This window comes from Xenopus tropicalis, chromosome 4 (assembly GCF_000004195.4).
Source record: "Xenopus tropicalis strain Nigerian chromosome 4, UCB_Xtro_10.0, whole genome shotgun sequence".
NCBI classification, from domain to species: Eukaryota; Metazoa; Chordata; class Amphibia; order Anura; family Pipidae; genus Xenopus; species Xenopus tropicalis.
The window spans coordinates 105,520,505-105,538,929 of NC_030680.2; the positions used below are offsets into that span (position 1 = coordinate 105,520,505).

Genomic DNA, 18,425 nt, shown 5'->3' on the forward strand with positions numbered 1-18,425 from the left:
TCGTTTCTAATCCGAATTTTTTTCCATTCGGGACTCGAACTTGTGTTTTGATAAATCTGCCCCCTTAGTATGCTCATCTCCTTAATTGTTTTCTCCATATCCTTCCCTGCATTGTGCCCCCTGTGCTACTCCAGTGGTAATACAAATTTTCTGGTGTTAGTGGTGTGGCCAGTCTGAAAGCTAAAGCTGAAAGTCTAAAGCTGAACTGGAAAACAGACCAAAAATGCAAGATCAAGAAACAAAAAAAAAAAAAATAGATCAGTGAAAGGGGGAATAAGTATGCGAAGTCAAATATCTAATACTATTGCTTTGTAGAAATTATGCAATCCATTAACAAAGCTAACAGTCGGTCATATATCGTATGACGTAGTGCAACCAGGACAGCAGCACAAAAACTAATTCACACTGCCTTTGTGTGATTATGTACCATATTCAGAGAGTACTTGATCGGCGTTCTGCACTCTGTTTAAATCTATCAACTGTGATTATGACTGCAGAACAAACATCAATGTAATGGCTAGAGTATGAACTACAACAGAACACAGGAATTAAAGTTTGACATTTAATTGTTAGCACTGTGAGACATTTTGAAGTAGCAAAATGATGCAAAAGTAAAAAAAAAAAAAAATTTGTATACTGCCACATTACAGAGATTCTCCAAGATCAACATTAAGCCAGTTTTACTGTATTAATACATTCCAAGACTTCACAGCATTTAGTTAAAATTACTAGAACCTTGCATGAAAAAAAAAAAAAAGAAATGAAAATAAAACGGACATTGTATCAGAGATTAAACCTGACCAATAAACTTATTAACATCTTAAAATTGCATGAGAAACCAAACTTATGTATTATGTTAATTTATAAACACAAAAGTATAAGCGTTATAAGCATTTCATATCAAATACAAAACTGACAAATAAAGATGCTCACAACACCATGTTTAAAAATAGAATGGCACAACATTAAATTTACAAGGATTTACTGTCAGAAAGACAGGTGCCACAAAATCACACTTCATCTGTAGTTGTCAGTGGATCACAGGTAAAATCCTCCCCTTCAGGTTCTGCTGCAATGGCAGCTGGTTGTTCTTCTGATAAGTCTTGTTCTGGTACTGCTGCTTGCTCTTGTTGCTCCTCCTCCTCCTCTTCCTCTTCCTGCTCCTGCTGCTGCTCCTCTGGCTGAGTCTCAAATGGATTTTCACCCTAAATGTTAGATACAGTTACTAAATACCAGAATTCACCCACAATGTTTCATAAGACAAAGACTAGATTAGGCCAAAGTGGTGACTGAAGTGGAGCCTGCATGTTTAAAAGGTAAATATGACATTTTCCAGAGTTCAGGGTAAATAGAGCAACCTTTCTGGTTTTATGACTTGCCAAAATTATTTTTCTTTTAAAGGATAGCTACATTTAAATCTGTGGGAAACTCAATGTTGGAAACTTAAAGACAGCCCCAGTTAGTGTCTAAATATTAAAGCCGAAGCTTTGAACTCAATATAAAATAAGTGTCAGTAAGTTCCAATAAAACGGACCATTTTGTAAAATTAAAGTGTCCTACAATTTACAAGTTTGAACAGTGCCAGTTCAGTTATGTAAAAAAAAAAGTCACAGCAAGCTGAAGCTGACAAAAACCACTGGCATAATACCATAAAGGCATTCCAGGTGGTTGCCTAAAGCCCAGGGACCCAAAGAGACAGGGCTCAGGCTAGGAGCATTCCAAAAAATTAATCCACCCTTACATACTCATATTTTGCCTTGCAATATAAACCCCGATACTTACCTTTAAATAAAGCTCATATCTTGCTTTTACCAGGGGGTTATTCAAGATGCTTGTAGCAGTCAAAATACTCTCCCTTTTTATTTGTTCTTTATATGCCTAAATGAGAGGAGAAGGACCTTTAATTAAAATTTCACTAAGTGTTATTGCACCAGCTAATTATACACTCACCTAAAGGTTTATTAGGAACACCTGTTCAATTTCTCATTAATGCAATTATCTAATCAACCAATCACATGGCAGTTGCTTCAATGCATTTAGGGGTGTGGTCCTGGTCAAGACAATCTCCTGAACTCCAAACTGAATGTCAGAATGGGAAAGAAAGGTGATTTAAGCAATTTTGAGCGTGGCATGATTGTTGGTGCCAGATGGGCCGGTCTGAGTATTTCACAATCTGCTCAGTTACTGGGATTTTCACGCACAACCATTTCTAGGGTTTACAAAGAATGGTGTGAAAAGGGAAAAACATCCAGTATGCGGCAGTCCTGTGGGCGAAAATGCCTTGTTGATGCTAGAGGTCAGAGAAGGGTATTAGTATGGTGTTCCTAATAATCCTTTAGGTGAGTGTATATCCACTGCTGCTTTCCCAGGTTCTTCAGAAAAACCCATGGGACTTAAGTTACAAAACTAATTATTTATGCGTATTTGTAAAGTTACATATTACGAGGTGCTGTGCAGTAAATGGATTTATACATTGAGAATACAGATTAAATACAGATATACAACCGAAAGAGATAAAGCAGGCCCTGCCCAGAAGAGCTTAAAATGGGTTAAAATAACTAAAACTTTTATTTGAAAATCCCCAAAGACTCTCAAACAGCCCCCAAAATGACATCTCTCTCCCAGTAAGGAGTCTGATGTCTTTTCAAAGATAGAAGCTAAAACAGTCAGCTAAAAATCAGTAACTTCCTTATCTACAATAAAGCTCCGCCCCTTTAGTACAGGGAGCCTTCCTCTAAATAGAAAGTCAGTCAAAAGGTCACCTACCACACATGCCCGACTGCTTTACATTGGGGCAGGAGGCAGAATAATACACAATAGACAGCTCTGACAGGTATCCTATTCAAAGGAGAAGGAAGGCTCTGTACACTAAAAGGTGTGGAGCTTTACAATAAATGAAGCAGTTAGCCATTTCCGCTTCTATCTTAAAAAGAATATTGGAAGATTCAGGGCTGGGAGAAAAGGTACGTCATTTTGGGTGCGGTTTATAATCTTTAGGGATTTAACAGTTAAAAAGGCTTACTTATCCTTTAAGCTTGGCAGACCTGACAGGAACCTGCAGTATCGCATCCATGTCAGGAGCTGTCATTGACTAAAAGATTTACTAACATTCTACTGTTTTTAGGTAGGTACGCTGAAATAAAAAGGTGGGCAACGCAATCAATGCAAATTCAAACCAGGCTATGTAACTCCTTTGTATAGGATTCAAAAGTTCTTAAAATAAGGATTCTTAAATAAGCAGAGACAAAAAACTTTCTAGGACGTAACATGTTACACAAAACTTTTCACTGAATGACTTAGTGATACTGACTTGAAAGCAATACTTCAAAATATTAATGTACATAAGTAATTACCTATAGGTCATGTTGTTTTTCACCTGCTCTCGTAAGCAATTGTTATTTCAAGTTCCAAAATCTGACTGTCCCTTCTCAACCTGTGTTATAGCTTCTAATGCAAATGGACTACTGCTGCATAAAAATGGCAGCCCCACTGAGAATCGGAGGATCAGACAGGTAATGAAAAAGCATCAGGATATACTTTCATGGAAAAATTGGAAAGCTCATGGAAAGAATTTATTCTTAATAAGAAAAAAAAATTTTAGGCGTCAGTATCTCTTTAAGCCACCATGCATTACTGTAGGAGTGACATACAAACAAGGACCATAAATGTTATACCAGTTTGCTCTTTGAGTGGTCTGCAGATTTGAGATGTAACTGCACAGAGCTGTGCAATGCAGGGACATACACACTGCAGGCACTACAGTGCACAGTTTCAACTTTCATCATGTGATCATCTGGAGTAACACCTGTAAGGAGGAAAAAAAAAAAGTAAAATAAAGATTTCTTAAACACAAGGATACCCCTGAACATTACAGGTATCTCATAAAACAGCGCATATATTAAAATACTGGCTGTTCTAAATAAACAATTTTCATAAAAATACTTATCTAGTAGTACGTGCCATTGGGTAATATCAAATAGAAATCTAAAAGGGCTACCACTGGCTAATATGAGGCACTCTGCACACACAGAAAAAAGGACAAAACATACATGCTTGGTTACATCAGCCAATGAATGGCCAGAGCTCTGCCTTTTACTCCCACACTTTCTTGTTTTTACCGTTAGAGCTGCATTATTTCCCGTCAGGTGATTTGAGAGCATACTGACAATCACAAATTGCTGGCTCAAGGAAAAGAGCAATATTTACCCATAATTCACATACCTTCCATTACATCTTTCTCCAAAGCCTTTGCAGCCTCATTTGCTAAAGATTGGGCCCTACGTGCCGCAGTTTTCTTAAACTTATTAACAATGCATTCCTGCAAGAGAAAATTAAGTTAGATTTTCCATTGCTGCAAGTTTTAAATGTATCTTTGCATACCTGAGAAAATATGAAAGCATTTGTGTCTTTGCAGCTTTAATAAAAGCATCGTGTAAACATTAAATTACCTGCAAAAAGTTGGTCACAATTATACATTCACGTAGCTACTTAGAAATGAATTCCCGCCCCCCTCCCCCTTTAGACAAACCTGGTATATGTATATAATTCCTTAGCCAATATTAACTCTAAGTTGAAAATTTCCCTCTAAGCACAAGTTTTTAGGGCAAGCGCATACAAATTGTGATGTGCGCAAAGAATTGTGTGAAAATGCAATTTTGTATATATTCCGACCTGTGCATTTTAAAAATGCGCACAAATTTTTTTTTGCACACACAGCAAGGAATTAGAGTACATTGCCCTTAAAGGAACAGTAACACCAAAAAATGAAAGCGTATAAAAGTAACTAAAATATAATGTGCTGCTGCCCTGCACTGGTAAAAGTTGTGTGTTTACTTCAGAAAGTCTAATATTTATATAAATAAGCTGCTATGTAGCCATGGAGGCTGCCATTCCAAGGAGAAAAGGCACAGGCACATAGCAGATAACAGATAAGTTCTGTAGAATACAATTGTGTTTTATCTGTTATCTGCAATGTAACCTGTGCCTTTTCTCCTTTTTTCCAGCTTGAATGGCTGCCCCCGTGGCTACACAGCAGCTTATTATATAAATTATAGTAGTGTTACTGTAGCAAACACACCAGTTTTACCAGTGCATTATATTTTTATTACTTTAAAGCTTTCATTTTTTAGTGTTACCGTTCCTTTAACCCAACTACTGATCCCATTTATGGAATGTAAGTTCTGTTAGCCAAACCCTGAAGGGATAGACAAAATACATTCAAAGGGCACCTATCACCCAAAAAAAAAAAAAAGTGAAATTGAATAAACACCAACTAGTTAAGTTAAGTCAATAACAGCGTCAGTTCCCATTTAAGCAAGATCCATATTTGTTTGCATAGTCTTTAGTTTAACCTACATGCAAAAACTCCATGACAGGTTTGTCAAACTTTGTTTGCTTCTGAATGTGATCCAACATCTCTTGATGTGTTGTACTTGACAAATGTTCTTCAATACCTTTTTCATCAAAGGATCGAAACTTGCAGAAAGAGCATGTGAACGCCATCCTGAAAGTGCACAAGTCAAGTAAAATGCGGGCAAAACTAAAACAAAAGTATGGCTTCAACTAACAAATCTACTTTTACACTGACTTTTAAACAGCACAGCATATTGCTACACTAACCAGGCACTAGCATTTAGGTCAAAATCACCCTGATTCAGTCTGTTCCATGAGGAGCAGTCTAACAGAAAGAAGCACCTGGGAAGCTAAGAGTATGCCAGACAGCAGGTCATACAGTGCTAGCACTGTACATATGGCTACACTGTTACCAACACTACAGTCCAAAAAAAGCTTGTCAAGTGCTAACAGTAGCATGCACTATATAAATAACAAATATATGGCAACGGATTGCCTGCTAACCTTTTCCCCCCTAATAATCAGATACCTTTCAAAGAGAACACATACAACCCCCTTTTGAAGCTCATTCAGTTGAGCTTATGTAGAAAAGATACGTAAACACTATCAAAACTTAGATATAAATATCAACGTGGTTTACACAAACATACCTGATTCCACAGACTGAAGGACATAACTCCAACAAGTTTCCCCCCACCCAAGATCTCTTATACTAATAGTATAATGCAACCCCCTACCTTTCCTTGTTCCTTTATGAAGTGATTAATTTTGTGACAAAGTCCCTCTACTTTCAATAATGGGTGGTGCACAAATTCTCTAGAGAGCAGAGGAACTAAACTCTCAGAATAAACCACTTCACAATGGAATAAAATATGGATGGGGTCACGTTACAGCAAGACTCTTGAGGCAAACACAGAGGCTTTATGGTTTCTTTCCAATCAGGTATCTTATGTGAAAGTTTATATATTTATATCTGGAAGTTCAGATACGGTTTATATTCCTTTGGCACGTTAGCCCCAACTGAATGAGCTCATGTCAAACAGGGGGTATAGATCTCCTTAAAGTGATCCTGAATGCCTACTCTAATGCAGTTAAGTTTTAAAGGGAGCAGCACAGACACACACTTGTTAACATGAGCACAACAAATAGGACTTTGTCTACTTTAATATATTATAAAAATTACACATGTATTTTTGTAATCATTACAGTAAACAAGGAAAATTTTCTGGCTCTGCTGAGCAGGAGAGGAATCAAAAAACAAATTAGCAGTCCAAAGATAAGCCCTGCTACTAAAAAAGCCTGCAGCTTAAGGAAGGGAGGGGCTTGTTGTAGTATTTATATAGCGCAACCAGTTTACGCAGCGCTTTGCAGAATAGAGCGGTACAAAAGAGAACAGTTAACATGTACATATTAACAATTCACAAAAATGATTTGCAGTTGCATTGGATGAGGATCGGCGACACTAGAGGGAGGGCCCTACTCGCAAGAGCTTACATTCTAAAATATATAAACTAACTCCTTTTGAACAAATTACCCTGTCTATTAGGGATTGAGGAAATAAAAAAAGTTAGTGCTTTAAAATAGCAAAAATACAATTTAATTTTTTTTTTTTTTAACTTAAAAGCCAATCAAAACAAGCTATATTTATTGTGCTCAGTTTTAGCAAATGTCTACACAGGTGTAACTGCCCCTTTAAGATAAACTGCATTTTCAACCTTCTGCAACTAATCTACTAAACAAAGTCAGACCTGTACCCATCTCCGTATTTTTCACTGTTCTTCTCTCGTCGGCGCCTTTGCTTTTCTCTTCTTGCTTCAGTGCGACGCTTCTCTTCTTCTTCCTCACTTAATTTTTCAGCTAGTTCCAAAATAAAAAGCCATGTTATATTTCTATAGGACATTAAACATTAAAAGCAGTAAAAACTAATGTTAAACCCCACTGCAATAAATTAATTAGTAAGGACATTTTAGACTCGTAACAGCTATCAAGATCATAAGTAAAGCCGATCATAGAGCAACTTAGGCCAAGTTACCTTCCGTATATACTCAAGTATAAGCAGAGTTTTTCAGCACCAATAATGTGCTCAAAAAGGCACCCTCGGCTTATACTCGAGTATATAATATAATTACGTTCTGCGCTCCCGGCCGTGCACTCGCAAACCCCCCCCATGGACATATGTTCGGGAAGTTCCTTTAAAAGATGAAAGCATGACATTCTTCACATTCCGCAGTATCATGTACCAAGGTCCTGCATGTTCCAAAGTATCTCTCTTTCTCTTCAGTCTACACTAACCTGTAGCCGAGACGAGCGTGGATATTCCTTTAACACAGCGGAGGATGCGCGCAACCAAAACACCCCACAACCGTGCGCCGCCCCAGCGCGCATGCGCAAGACGCGACGTCTGTGTGTGCCGACGCGGTGCACGGGGGGGGGTTTGGGTTTCGGTTGCGCGCGTCCTCCGCTGTGTTAGACGAATATCAATGCTAGTCTCGGCTACAGGTTAGTGTAGGCTGAAGAGAAAGATACTTTGGAACATGCAGGACCTTGGTACATGATACTGCGGAAGGTAGGAGAGTGCAAGGGAGGAGTGGGAGCTGTAAATATGAGCTATTATCTGCAAGATGGTGCTACAAAATAGCTCCTTTCTGCATTAGATTTCTTCTTTTTTTTTTAATGTCATGACCAATGACTTGACTTCTGTATTAGCACATGAATTCATTTAACTATTTATATGTGACCTATTTACAGAATTATATGAGCTATCACCTACATTAGACTACAGGTTAGACTACTGGAGATGGCCATTTGCAATTAAATTAATTTGACTTCTGTGAGGTTCTTCCTATGCTGTTCCTGAGACTCACTTATCTGCAAGTACTTTTCTATTTGTACATCTTGGGTAGAACACATTATATAAATACTATGTAGCTGGTTAGGGTGCAGTGTGTGGGGGGGAGGGGGCACAATAAGAGGTTGCATTGCCTAATCTGACAGTGCTTACCTGTGCCATGGCCTCATAGGTTGCCAACTACACCAGGGCATTCAAAGTGGGTCATAAAGTATATTCCCTTCCACCAACAGTATACTCGAGGCTTATACTCGAGTCAATAAGTTTTTCCAGTTTTCTTAGGTAAAATTAGGTACCTCGGCTTATACTCTAGTATATACGGTAACTTAAGTAAGCGGTCCACCCACGATACCCACTTCTGCCATAGGCAGCGAATTTCTATCCTCTATGTGACGCAACATACAAAGTGTTGTTTGACAGCCACCATATCTTCTATCCGCAGAGCAGCACTCAAAATGCACTATGTGCCCATATGATAACTACAGTATATCAATTCTACTAAAATAAAAAAAATGCAACCACGTTACAGCCATACCTGGTGGTGGAACAGTTTTGTTTTGATTTGCTCCAGGTTTTGACAACTTCTGTTTCTTGCCAAACACCCCCACAGGTTTAAAAGGTGGTGCCATCTTCCTTTTAACACCTCTTGCAACTCCTCGTGCAGCTCCTCCAAGCTGTTTATAGTCTCCGACAAGCCCAGGTCTCCGTATTCCACCATATTCTGGCATTTGCTGAAACCATTGTAAATTCAAGTTAGCCGATGCCGTGATTTTCTTCAATGTAGTGTCAACTTTAATATTTATGAATACAGAGATTTTATCATTAAGGAAAAGATACACATGCTTCAGTGTGACTTACATTTTCCCTTGCATACTGCTAGGTTTAAGTGGGTGAACAGAACAGTACATATCTGCATATTTCCATATAAACTGGTCCTTGTCACATAGCATGTAGTCAAATATGCTGAAAATTCTTGAGCTGATAAGCCTTGAAGTTTTAAGGTACAACATATCATTAAGGACTTCACGTTTTGGTGCTTGGCATGTACACTACCCAATCCTTTATCTAGATGTGCTCAATAGCTCATCTGGTGGATTACAAGGGCTTCATGCTTCTTCCCCTTCAGATGCATGTGCCATTTTTAGGGATCTGGCATGAATGTCAGACCAGAGTTGAAAAGGCCCATACTAAAGTTAACATGCTGCCAAGAAAAAAAAATTGCTTAAACACACTGGTGCCATTTCTAATACAGACACTGGCATAAACGTGTACCATGTATTAGTTTGTCTTTGAAGAGGCACTCAGAACTGACATATATCACTAATAAGCAGCAAAATGTAAGCTCAAAATAGAAAGAAAAAAAAAACATGCCCCAAAAACAAAGCACAAAAATATTCATACATTACAAATATTTAAAAGTGTTCATTAAAGGTGCAATGCATTTGCAAAATCTAGATTAACTAAGGGTGGTGAACAAACCACAACAGCATCACCAGTATCAACCCCTTCAAGAACAGACATTAAATAGGAGCTCTAAGGAGATTAAGACTATCCATGTGGGAAATGTAATTACAGATAATAGTAACCCTTCCCATTCAACTCAAAGCAAAGCCGAGCCACTTTATGAAAGGGGTAATAGGAATTTTCCTCTAAGCAAATGAAAAGATTTTAGGCATAAATAGCAAAAACCTTTAGATTATACTTAAAACAATACATTGCACCTTTAACCTGCTCAGAACTTCAAAAAGGTCTTCTTCTAACCTTTTGTAATTCAATGTGTGTGCTTTAAGGTAGCCAAGGAAAACTACAGATCCTTTTATAACCTTTGATGCTGCACACTTGTTTTTATGGAGGTTTCTTTTTCCTTTTTATACAGGACTTACCAAAATATCCTATTTTAGCTTTTGAAGCACAACCGCTTTAAAAGCTTTAAGATTTTACATTTTCCTAAATGATAATATCCAATGCATTATGGACATGTGCCATTTTAAAGTTCTGGTCTTGAAATAATTCAAAGTGACTATCAAAAAGAATCTGAAAAGATTCTGTACTTACTCCTCTGCCACGACCTCTGCCTTTTGATGGTCCTCCAAAAGCATCATTGCTTCTGCCGCCAAACGCATTTTCGGGATAAGCAGGCATTCCTCTCCCCCGAGAGCCTACTGTTGCAGGCTTCATATAGGGTGAAGAAAAACTGCCGTAGGAAGAGTAACTGTCTCTTCCTCTGTCCTCCATAAACCCAGTCCTCACTTTTGAACGTGTGAAAGATGGATCCCAGCTAGACCCGCCCTGGCTTCTACCTTCAAAAGAGTCAACGCTATTCCGGTAGGGGTTTTCATATCGACCATCATAACTATCTCCGAAGTGGCCTTGTTCGTGGTCATTATAACCATAGCCAGATCTGTAAAGATCTCGCCCACCCACAGAAGACCTGGAGTCATAAGACTCATAAGGTCCAAACCTGGAAAAATTGCTGTGAGGAGAAAAATAAAGTAAGCTTACCAAATAATACATTGCAGAACATAAAGCATCAGTTGACATTTATCAACTTTAAGAGAAAATTGTGATAAAGCAAGGCAACTACATATTTAATTTTAGATACAGGAATTCATGCACAGCCTACACCTGTACCATCCGATACGGACAATTTAAAAAATTTCTGCAATTCAAAAGCAGAGTTCAAACGTCTGTCCAGAAATATGAAAGTCTTGCACTTGCTAGAGAAAAAGGTAAATGCACATAATACTCTGCATGTTTGCATGTTATTGTAGGCATGTTCTTTAGCAATAATAAGAGGGAGAGGTAAAACGTACTATACATCAATAAGTGACAGAGGTAGATCAGATCCTCTTAATAACAAACATTTTTATAGGGCCACTTAGTGGGTGTGTATATATGCAACATATAAATTAGGTGAGGAATGCATAATGACAAACCGCAATGAAAGTTCAGAATTTGATGTATATATTAGGCAAAATTTTCAGTTTTATGTTGTAATGCAAGAAACGAGAAGGGCAGGACCGATCATGGTGTGTAATAGGTAATTTTGGATGGTTCCAACAGGGCAATAAATACCAGAGCCATCTGCCTAGCCCCTCTCGAGCTGTGCAGAGATATACAGCTGTACTAGCACAGCCTTACTTGCAGTTTCTCTGTGTTAAGCACATGCTTGTTCCGCTTGCCTAAACAATGTATTACAGCTGACTTAAAAAACCAAGGCCGACACAAAGCCCTCATGCAGAGACAGATAACGAAGCCTTATTTGAATATTTAAAAAAAAAAAATTGGAAAATGTATTGTTATCAAACGTTTTCATGAAATAAAGTGTATTAAATGAAAGCGTTTTGCTAAATTTTGCAAATTTTGCAAATGTCTAGTTTCCAGAAATAACTTAAATCTTAAAATCTGCTGTTAACAATTCTAAGTGGAATCACTGAAACTGTTGTGGGAATTTGTCAGCCTATGTATGCAAACATGTTACTATTGTTCAGATTAGTTCATGTGTCATTTACATTCTTAGATTCTCTCTTTTGGAAGTGTAGTTATCAGGGGATGGGGCTTTAGGATTAACTTCAACATGCAATATAAGCCAAGGTTGTTTGGCATCAACGCTATTTGTAGAGGCATATAAGATTTCCTCTACTAAGACGGCCCAAGGAGGTCATAAGGACGGAAAAATCATGTTAAAACGGAAGCCATTATATGCCAGCTCATATTACAAACACACAAAAATACATTAAGACTACCAAATATCAAAACACGAGAGGCATGGTGTAATTAACCATTTGCTTTTTTAACAAAACTCATTGGCAACCTGTGTGTTGAGGCAGAAGGCGCGCAAACCCACCAGAAAATCCAATAGCATCATAAACCAATAGGGGAAGACAGACAAAATGCTTGAAATAAAAGTGGCAATTTAAATAATATCAGGAAGATATCCAAAGATATAAGCACAGGAAACCCAAATAAGTCAAATGTTAATGAAGTTTGCCACAACTTGAATGGGTAATGGGTGATAGCATTTTCAGGCTAAAAAGCCCCTTCCCATTCAAATGAATGAAAGGCAGCAGTGGCAGCTTCCCCACTGGCTGAGATACACCTGCAGAGAATACATGATGTGCCATTAGGCAAAGGCTCAGGAAACTTTAAAAACACTGTACTGTGGTTAAAAAGTAGTTTTAACAAAAAATGGAATTTAAGCGAGGGAACAAATGAAACAGACATTAAAGGAGAAGGAAGGGCACAATCACTGGGGGTGGCAAAATGTTAGGCAGCCCCCAGTGACTGTAATCACTTACATTATTCCTGAGGCTAGTGCTTCTGTTAGGAGAAAGCCGCAACAACCTGCGGTAGCTGCAAGTGAGTGATCCCCTTCCATCTCCCTGCCACTTGTGTATGTGTGGTAGGTTGAAAAGCCAGACTTAAAACAAAAAAAACGCAAACTGGCTCTTTCACTATACTGCGCATGCACCGGCCCCGGGATTCCAAAGATAGAGGAGAGAAGGAAGAAGATTGCTTGTTTGCAGCTACCCCGGGCTGATGCGGTTTTCTAACAGGAGCACCAACCTGGAATATTAGGTAAGCGAGTACAATCATCAGGGGGGCTTAAGATTTTTGGTACCACCCAGTGATTTTACCTTTCCTCCTCCTTTAAATCCTTTTTTGGAGCACCTTCATATATATCTAAAATTTTACATAAAACCTGCAAAGTGTTTATCTAGAATAGCATTAACAGGGCTGTGGTCCACACTTCCCACTTGAAAGTATGCTTAACTTGCTTCCTGGCAGCACCATCTGAGCTGCTTAACTCATCTGTGTGTGTTTAAACGATATAATTATACTCACAGATGTTCATGGGGAGATATATGTGTAAAACAGAACACAACTGCCAGAAACTAGGGCCACTTTTTTAATCAATTCAGTCATTGGGTTGCAAAGCTGTGATAAAGTGCAGCCACTTTAACAATCTCTAAATTGCTTTTATGGATAATCAAGTCAGGTACCTATCCCATACAGCAGCAACAAATACCAAATGACACTGGGACAAACATCAAAAGATTCAACTGCTGTTATGACTAGAATAACAAAGTCATGGCCTATTTTCATTTGATACCATCACACAGAAGCAGCACCTAGTGGCCACTGGGGATGTTTATCACTATCCCAGCCCATCAGCTATCTTTTGACAACAGGTGATAGTATAGATTTGCAGCGTTATTCAACAATTTACCTTTGCAGGAATTTATAGAGATACCGACACTCCTTTAGTGTGATAGTGGTTAGCATGAAGCTGTGACTCAGCAGACCTGTACTGTGCAGCCCAAACATTGCTTGAGACAAAGGGGCACTCCAAATGAATCCCTGGGGGAGATGCTGCATAACAGGTTAGCCTTAACATGCAAGCTTCCATTATATATTCACTGTGAAGTGTATACACATCAGTCTTTTAAAGTGGCTGAGTGCATAGCTTGCCTGTACATTTAGAATTGCCATCTGTCTGCAAATGCATTTGCACATATTCTGTGAAATGGCAAAATCCCTGGTGTGAGGCATTCCACAAGAAATCAGTTCTACTACAAGGTTCACTCCAAATTAAATCATGCTTTCCTCAATAAATAGTTAAGGTTCAAAACCCAACCACCCCCTCCAAAAAAAAAAAAAAAAATAAAGTGTTAAAATGGCAGTAATTACTTAGATTGGGGATTTTATGATTGGCTTCTGCTACACTTCATAAAGTCAGAATTTTTTTTTTTCCAGCACCCAGACAGAAGATGCTCTTGAAGAACTTAATGGGATACTGTCATGATTTTTATGGTATACGTTTTATTTCTAAATTACACTGTTTACATATCAAATAATTCACTCTACCATTAAAATTTTATTTTGAACCAACAAATTTATTCTTTAGTTGTAATATTGGTGTGTAGGCACCATCAGTGCATTGTGCCTGAGTCTGAGCTTTCAGAAGGAGCCATCGCTACATATTAGAACTGCTTTCAGGTAACCTATTGTTTCTCCTACTCCTTTGTAACTGAAGTCCTAAGCCAGACTTGGATTTTTTACTATTGAGTGCCATTCTGATATCAACCACTTACAGCAGCATGGGTGTCAGGTAGCTGCTATCTTTCTACTTCCCCGTTATTCTGCTGCTGTGGGGGGTGGGGAAGGAGGGGGGTGATGTTATTCCAACTTGCAGCGCAGCAGTAAAGTGTTACTGAAGTTTATCAGAGCACAAGTCACATGGCTGTGGTACCCTGGAAATAAAGAATATGGCTATTCCCATAAGAAATCTGAAAACAAATTATTAAAAAAAAAAAAATAGATTTCAATGCAGGATTTTCTGGAGAAACAGATGTGTTTTGAAAACATTTTTCCCATAGTAGTACTCCTTTGTTTACATAGACAAGCGCCTATACTGTAGCAGCACCTTTAGCTGGGAAAGAAACAAACAAGAACTATAATTAAAACAGCAGGTTACCTGTCACCCATTTCATCCACTGAATAAGACTGGTTTCCATACGAGTCCATACTTCTTTGGTTATATGAGCCGTATTCTCGATCCATTTCTGAAAAACAAAAATGTTCCCCAATATTAAATATCTGAGCAACATAACCAAAACCATTGTAACATACAACAAAAAAATGATGTTACGTTTTGCAGAGATTTTTTTTTTTTTTTAAACCTGGACTGGAGTAGGTGGTAATGGATTACATTCAATAGGAGTTTGATGCCGTAGAAATTAGCACCCCGTATTTATTTTATGTTTTGTTATCCTATATAGCCAAGGCTTGCAAGTGTAACCCAAGTGGGGTCCTCAAATTGAAATTCTATAATCTGACTGCAAACTATAAAAGGAAAATATACCCTCTTCACCTCTTGTATCGGTTATTGATTGCTTTATATGTTACTCTGTATGTCTAATGTATGTAACCCACTTATTGTACAGCGCTGCGGAATATGTTGGCGCTTTATAAATAAATGTTAATGTAATGTAATATACCCCTTTTTAACATTTAAAAAAAAAGAGAACACTTTCTACCCTGCCAAAAACAAACATGAGAGAGCACGTATGTTTACAGCTCAATCCTTGTTCCACTGTGAAGTGATGATTAATCTAGGACTTGAAGTTTCTCCGCATTGTGTGGCGCACAGATTCTTTCAAAAAACAAAGGGACTTCAAGTAGCAGAATCTATCCCTTCACAATGGAACAAGGTGAGGGGGGGGTTGAATGAAAGTGTGAGCCCAAGGGAAGGGGGTAGGAAAATGGGCCCTGAGAGCTCAGACATGGCCACCATTTTATTGCATTATCTATTTATCTATTTAAAGAATTCAGATAGTGCTTGCAAACTTTACATAGGCCCAAACAACTAAGCTCACGTCAAAAAGCCGTTAAATTCCCAACAGGGGGACTGGCACCTTCTACAGAACAATTCTCAACAAAAACCTGCAGACATCTCAGCCAATAAGAGTTCAAGCAGCTCCAGTCAGGGAGGCAAAGTGTGGGCCAGTCATAGCAGAGAAAGCCACAAACCTATAGGTGTATTGTACCAAAAAAAACCACATACCGTGTAAATGGTCCTATCACATTACTTTTAGAAGACAATGGAAAGGATTACTTTGAACTCTATTCTACACATATAAAAGCTATTTTTCAATCTCTCACGTCTCTAAGCAAGGCCCAACATTGCCTGTTGTGTTTAATGGAGCTACACAGCCATTAGCCTCCCGCACAGTGTGCGTTTAGCCACAAAGACCCGGCTGTTTCTAGTAATGGTGGCATTGCCACCAGAAGTAAATGCTTTACGGACACGTCTTAGTCTTTCAAAGCCAAACGAATGAGATGGGCCTTTCCAATATTCCCAATACACACACAGAGCGGTAAGTGCGCAGCCTGTAGCCAAAGGCCGGCGTTAGTAGTATGGTAGGTTCTGCTACGCTCACACCTTTCCCCACAGAAGAAAAACCTGAGAGTATAGAAGCGCTTGCAGAGCTGCGCACAAACTGCACAAAGGCGCGAATCAAACAAAGAAGCCGCCGCCATGTTACGTGAAATGAGCACCGGCCTTCTGCTTCCTTACAGCGGCCTTACCTAGGAAATATGTCCTCACCTTAAGCGCGCTGCACACGGAACACGTTTGTTGCTGAGAGGGTAGAACGCTGCTCGGCCTCTTGCTGCCCTGAACCCCTACTAACACCGACACTCACACAAGCCCGGGTTCTGGAACAATGAAGAAATGGAGGACACGGGACGTGACGTCAAAGCAATCACAGGGTCGCTTTCATTGGCTGGCAAGAAATGTGTCGTCACGTCATAGGGGATGGGCTATGTAGGTTAACCCCCTCGCTTTTGAAATGTACAGGGCCGGTGGGCGGGTTCCAGCCCTGCAGCTGCGTAGTAAATAGAATGGGCACGTTATTTCCGGGTTCCAGAACTCAGTCACTGAGAGGCGTGTCATTCAAGTCTACTTCACTAAGTAGCGCTTGTGCTTTCAAATAAATCTGCCTGTTTTTTTACAAAATGTGGCTGAATGTGAAATAGGAAGTGCTTTTATTTTGCAGCTTCCTGGCTGGTTCCTTAGGATTGTGGGATGAGAAGAAAAGAGTTAAGCAGTCCATGGATTAAGCTTTTGCATAATAATGACCTACATACATAATGAACTCCTCCTGTGTTTAGAGCTGATGCCCCCTTCAGCCTGGGGGGAAGCACCTCTAATACAGGCAGGGGAGTAGTGAGAGGAAGGAAAGGCAGGTTATAGTGGATTTAATCATTAGGAAGGTGGATAGGGCAGAGCTTTTAACCTTGGGAAACTGTCTTCTGGGGGATCCTAGAGTGCATTGCTGATATGATGTCATCGCACATGTTCAAAATGAGTGTGATGTCACAGAAAGCTCACTGCGCCTGCGGTAGATGTAAAAGCCTATTAGGAGGCCGTGTTGTAGGTGGGATTTTTCTAACTTCCAATTAATCAGGTTGCTTGCGTGGGGCTAGGGTTCTGCATGGAGTGGAACAAGTAGATATATTATTGGGAGGGGCTGGGGAAGACCCAGGGGGGGTATGTCATAGCCCCCTAATGTAAGTTAGAGAAAGAGGCTAATCTCATACCTCCCAACATTTTGAAAACGGAAAGAGGGACAAAAATAAATGCTGCGCACAGCGCAGTGAATTTTTTTGACCATGCCCATTTTGCAACCACACACTCCTATTTGACTAAATTTGACAGGTTATTTAAAGTTTGAACACATTTCTGGGGGTTTTGGGGTCTTGTTTTATGTGTTATTACAGTTTTGCTGAAAAAGGTGAAATTGCCCTTTAAGCTGCAAGTCTCAGTTCCCCCAAGAGACCAGTTTAACTTATTAGTTACAATTGTATCTCAGTGCAGGTGGGGATTTTTACCTTTCTGGGCTCTCTGCCAAAAGCTACTTATTTAATTTACTGTGAGAAACAATGTTTCTAAGTGCAGGTGATGCTGGTTAAGATTTCTGGGCTCTATGCCAAAAGCTACTTTTTAATTAAAAATGAGAAACAATGATTCTAAGTGCAGCTGAAGCTTGTTTAACTGTCTGGGCTCTTTGCTAAAAGCTACTTTTAATTAAATTTGTATCTTTTTTTAGATTCAGTGCAGGAGATCAAAGGGAAATGAGGAACTTTTCAGTAAGAATCCAGGACTGCGGGTTGAGCTGTCAAAAGTGGGACTGTCCTGCGAAAATCGGGACAGTTGGGAGGTATGTAATCTCCTGTTGCAAATAGTAAAGGCTGCTAGTTTGGGGCAGGTAATGTTAATTGGGGGTTTAACTACCCTGATATTGACTGGAGCAATAGTACTGCCAGGACAGTTAATAGGAACAAGTTTATAAATATATAATATTTTAGGTCACGGGTTGTTAAGGAGCATTTTTATCCATAATGTCAACACATTTACTGTTTGGTGCAGATAGAAAACATTCACTGGGGCAACAAAGACTCTGAATTTTTAAAAAAGCATTTATAAGTTCCTTAAGGGCAATGCTTTAGAGCACAGATTGGGGCGTTCTGCTAAAAACACAGAGCAGAAATTGTCATTTAAAATTATATTAAATCATTACTGTTCTCAATTTATCCCCTTGAGAAGTGAATGTAGGAGTGTTAAGGACTACCCTGTGTGACTTTATTCAGTAGTAAAGAAGTTAATAGGGAAAAGGAAGGCATTTTAAAACCACAAGACAGTGGGGTCAGAAGCAGCATT

At 39.0% G+C, this 18,425-nt stretch overlaps 1 protein-coding gene across 3 annotated transcripts; it reads right to left on the bottom strand.

Annotated features, from left to right (window-relative positions):
• Positions 1–548: 548 nt before the first annotated feature.
• On the bottom strand, positions 549–16,689 carry znf326 (zinc finger protein 326). Of its 3 annotated transcripts, none has more exons than XM_012961048.2 (10): positions 16,311–16,689; positions 14,679–14,766; positions 10,256–10,673; positions 8,736–8,931; positions 7,101–7,209; positions 5,356–5,503; positions 4,222–4,318; positions 3,675–3,805; positions 1,783–1,878; positions 549–1,205 (listed from the first exon to the last, which is right to left on the bottom strand). In XM_012961048.2, exons 2-10 carry the CDS (start codon positions 14,762–14,764, stop codon positions 1,011–1,013), a joined length of 1,476 nt encoding a protein of 491 aa, XP_012816502.1. In that variant the 5' UTR covers positions 14,765–14,766; positions 16,311–16,689; the 3' UTR covers positions 549–1,010.
• Between the last annotated feature and the right edge of the window lie 1,736 nt (positions 16,690–18,425).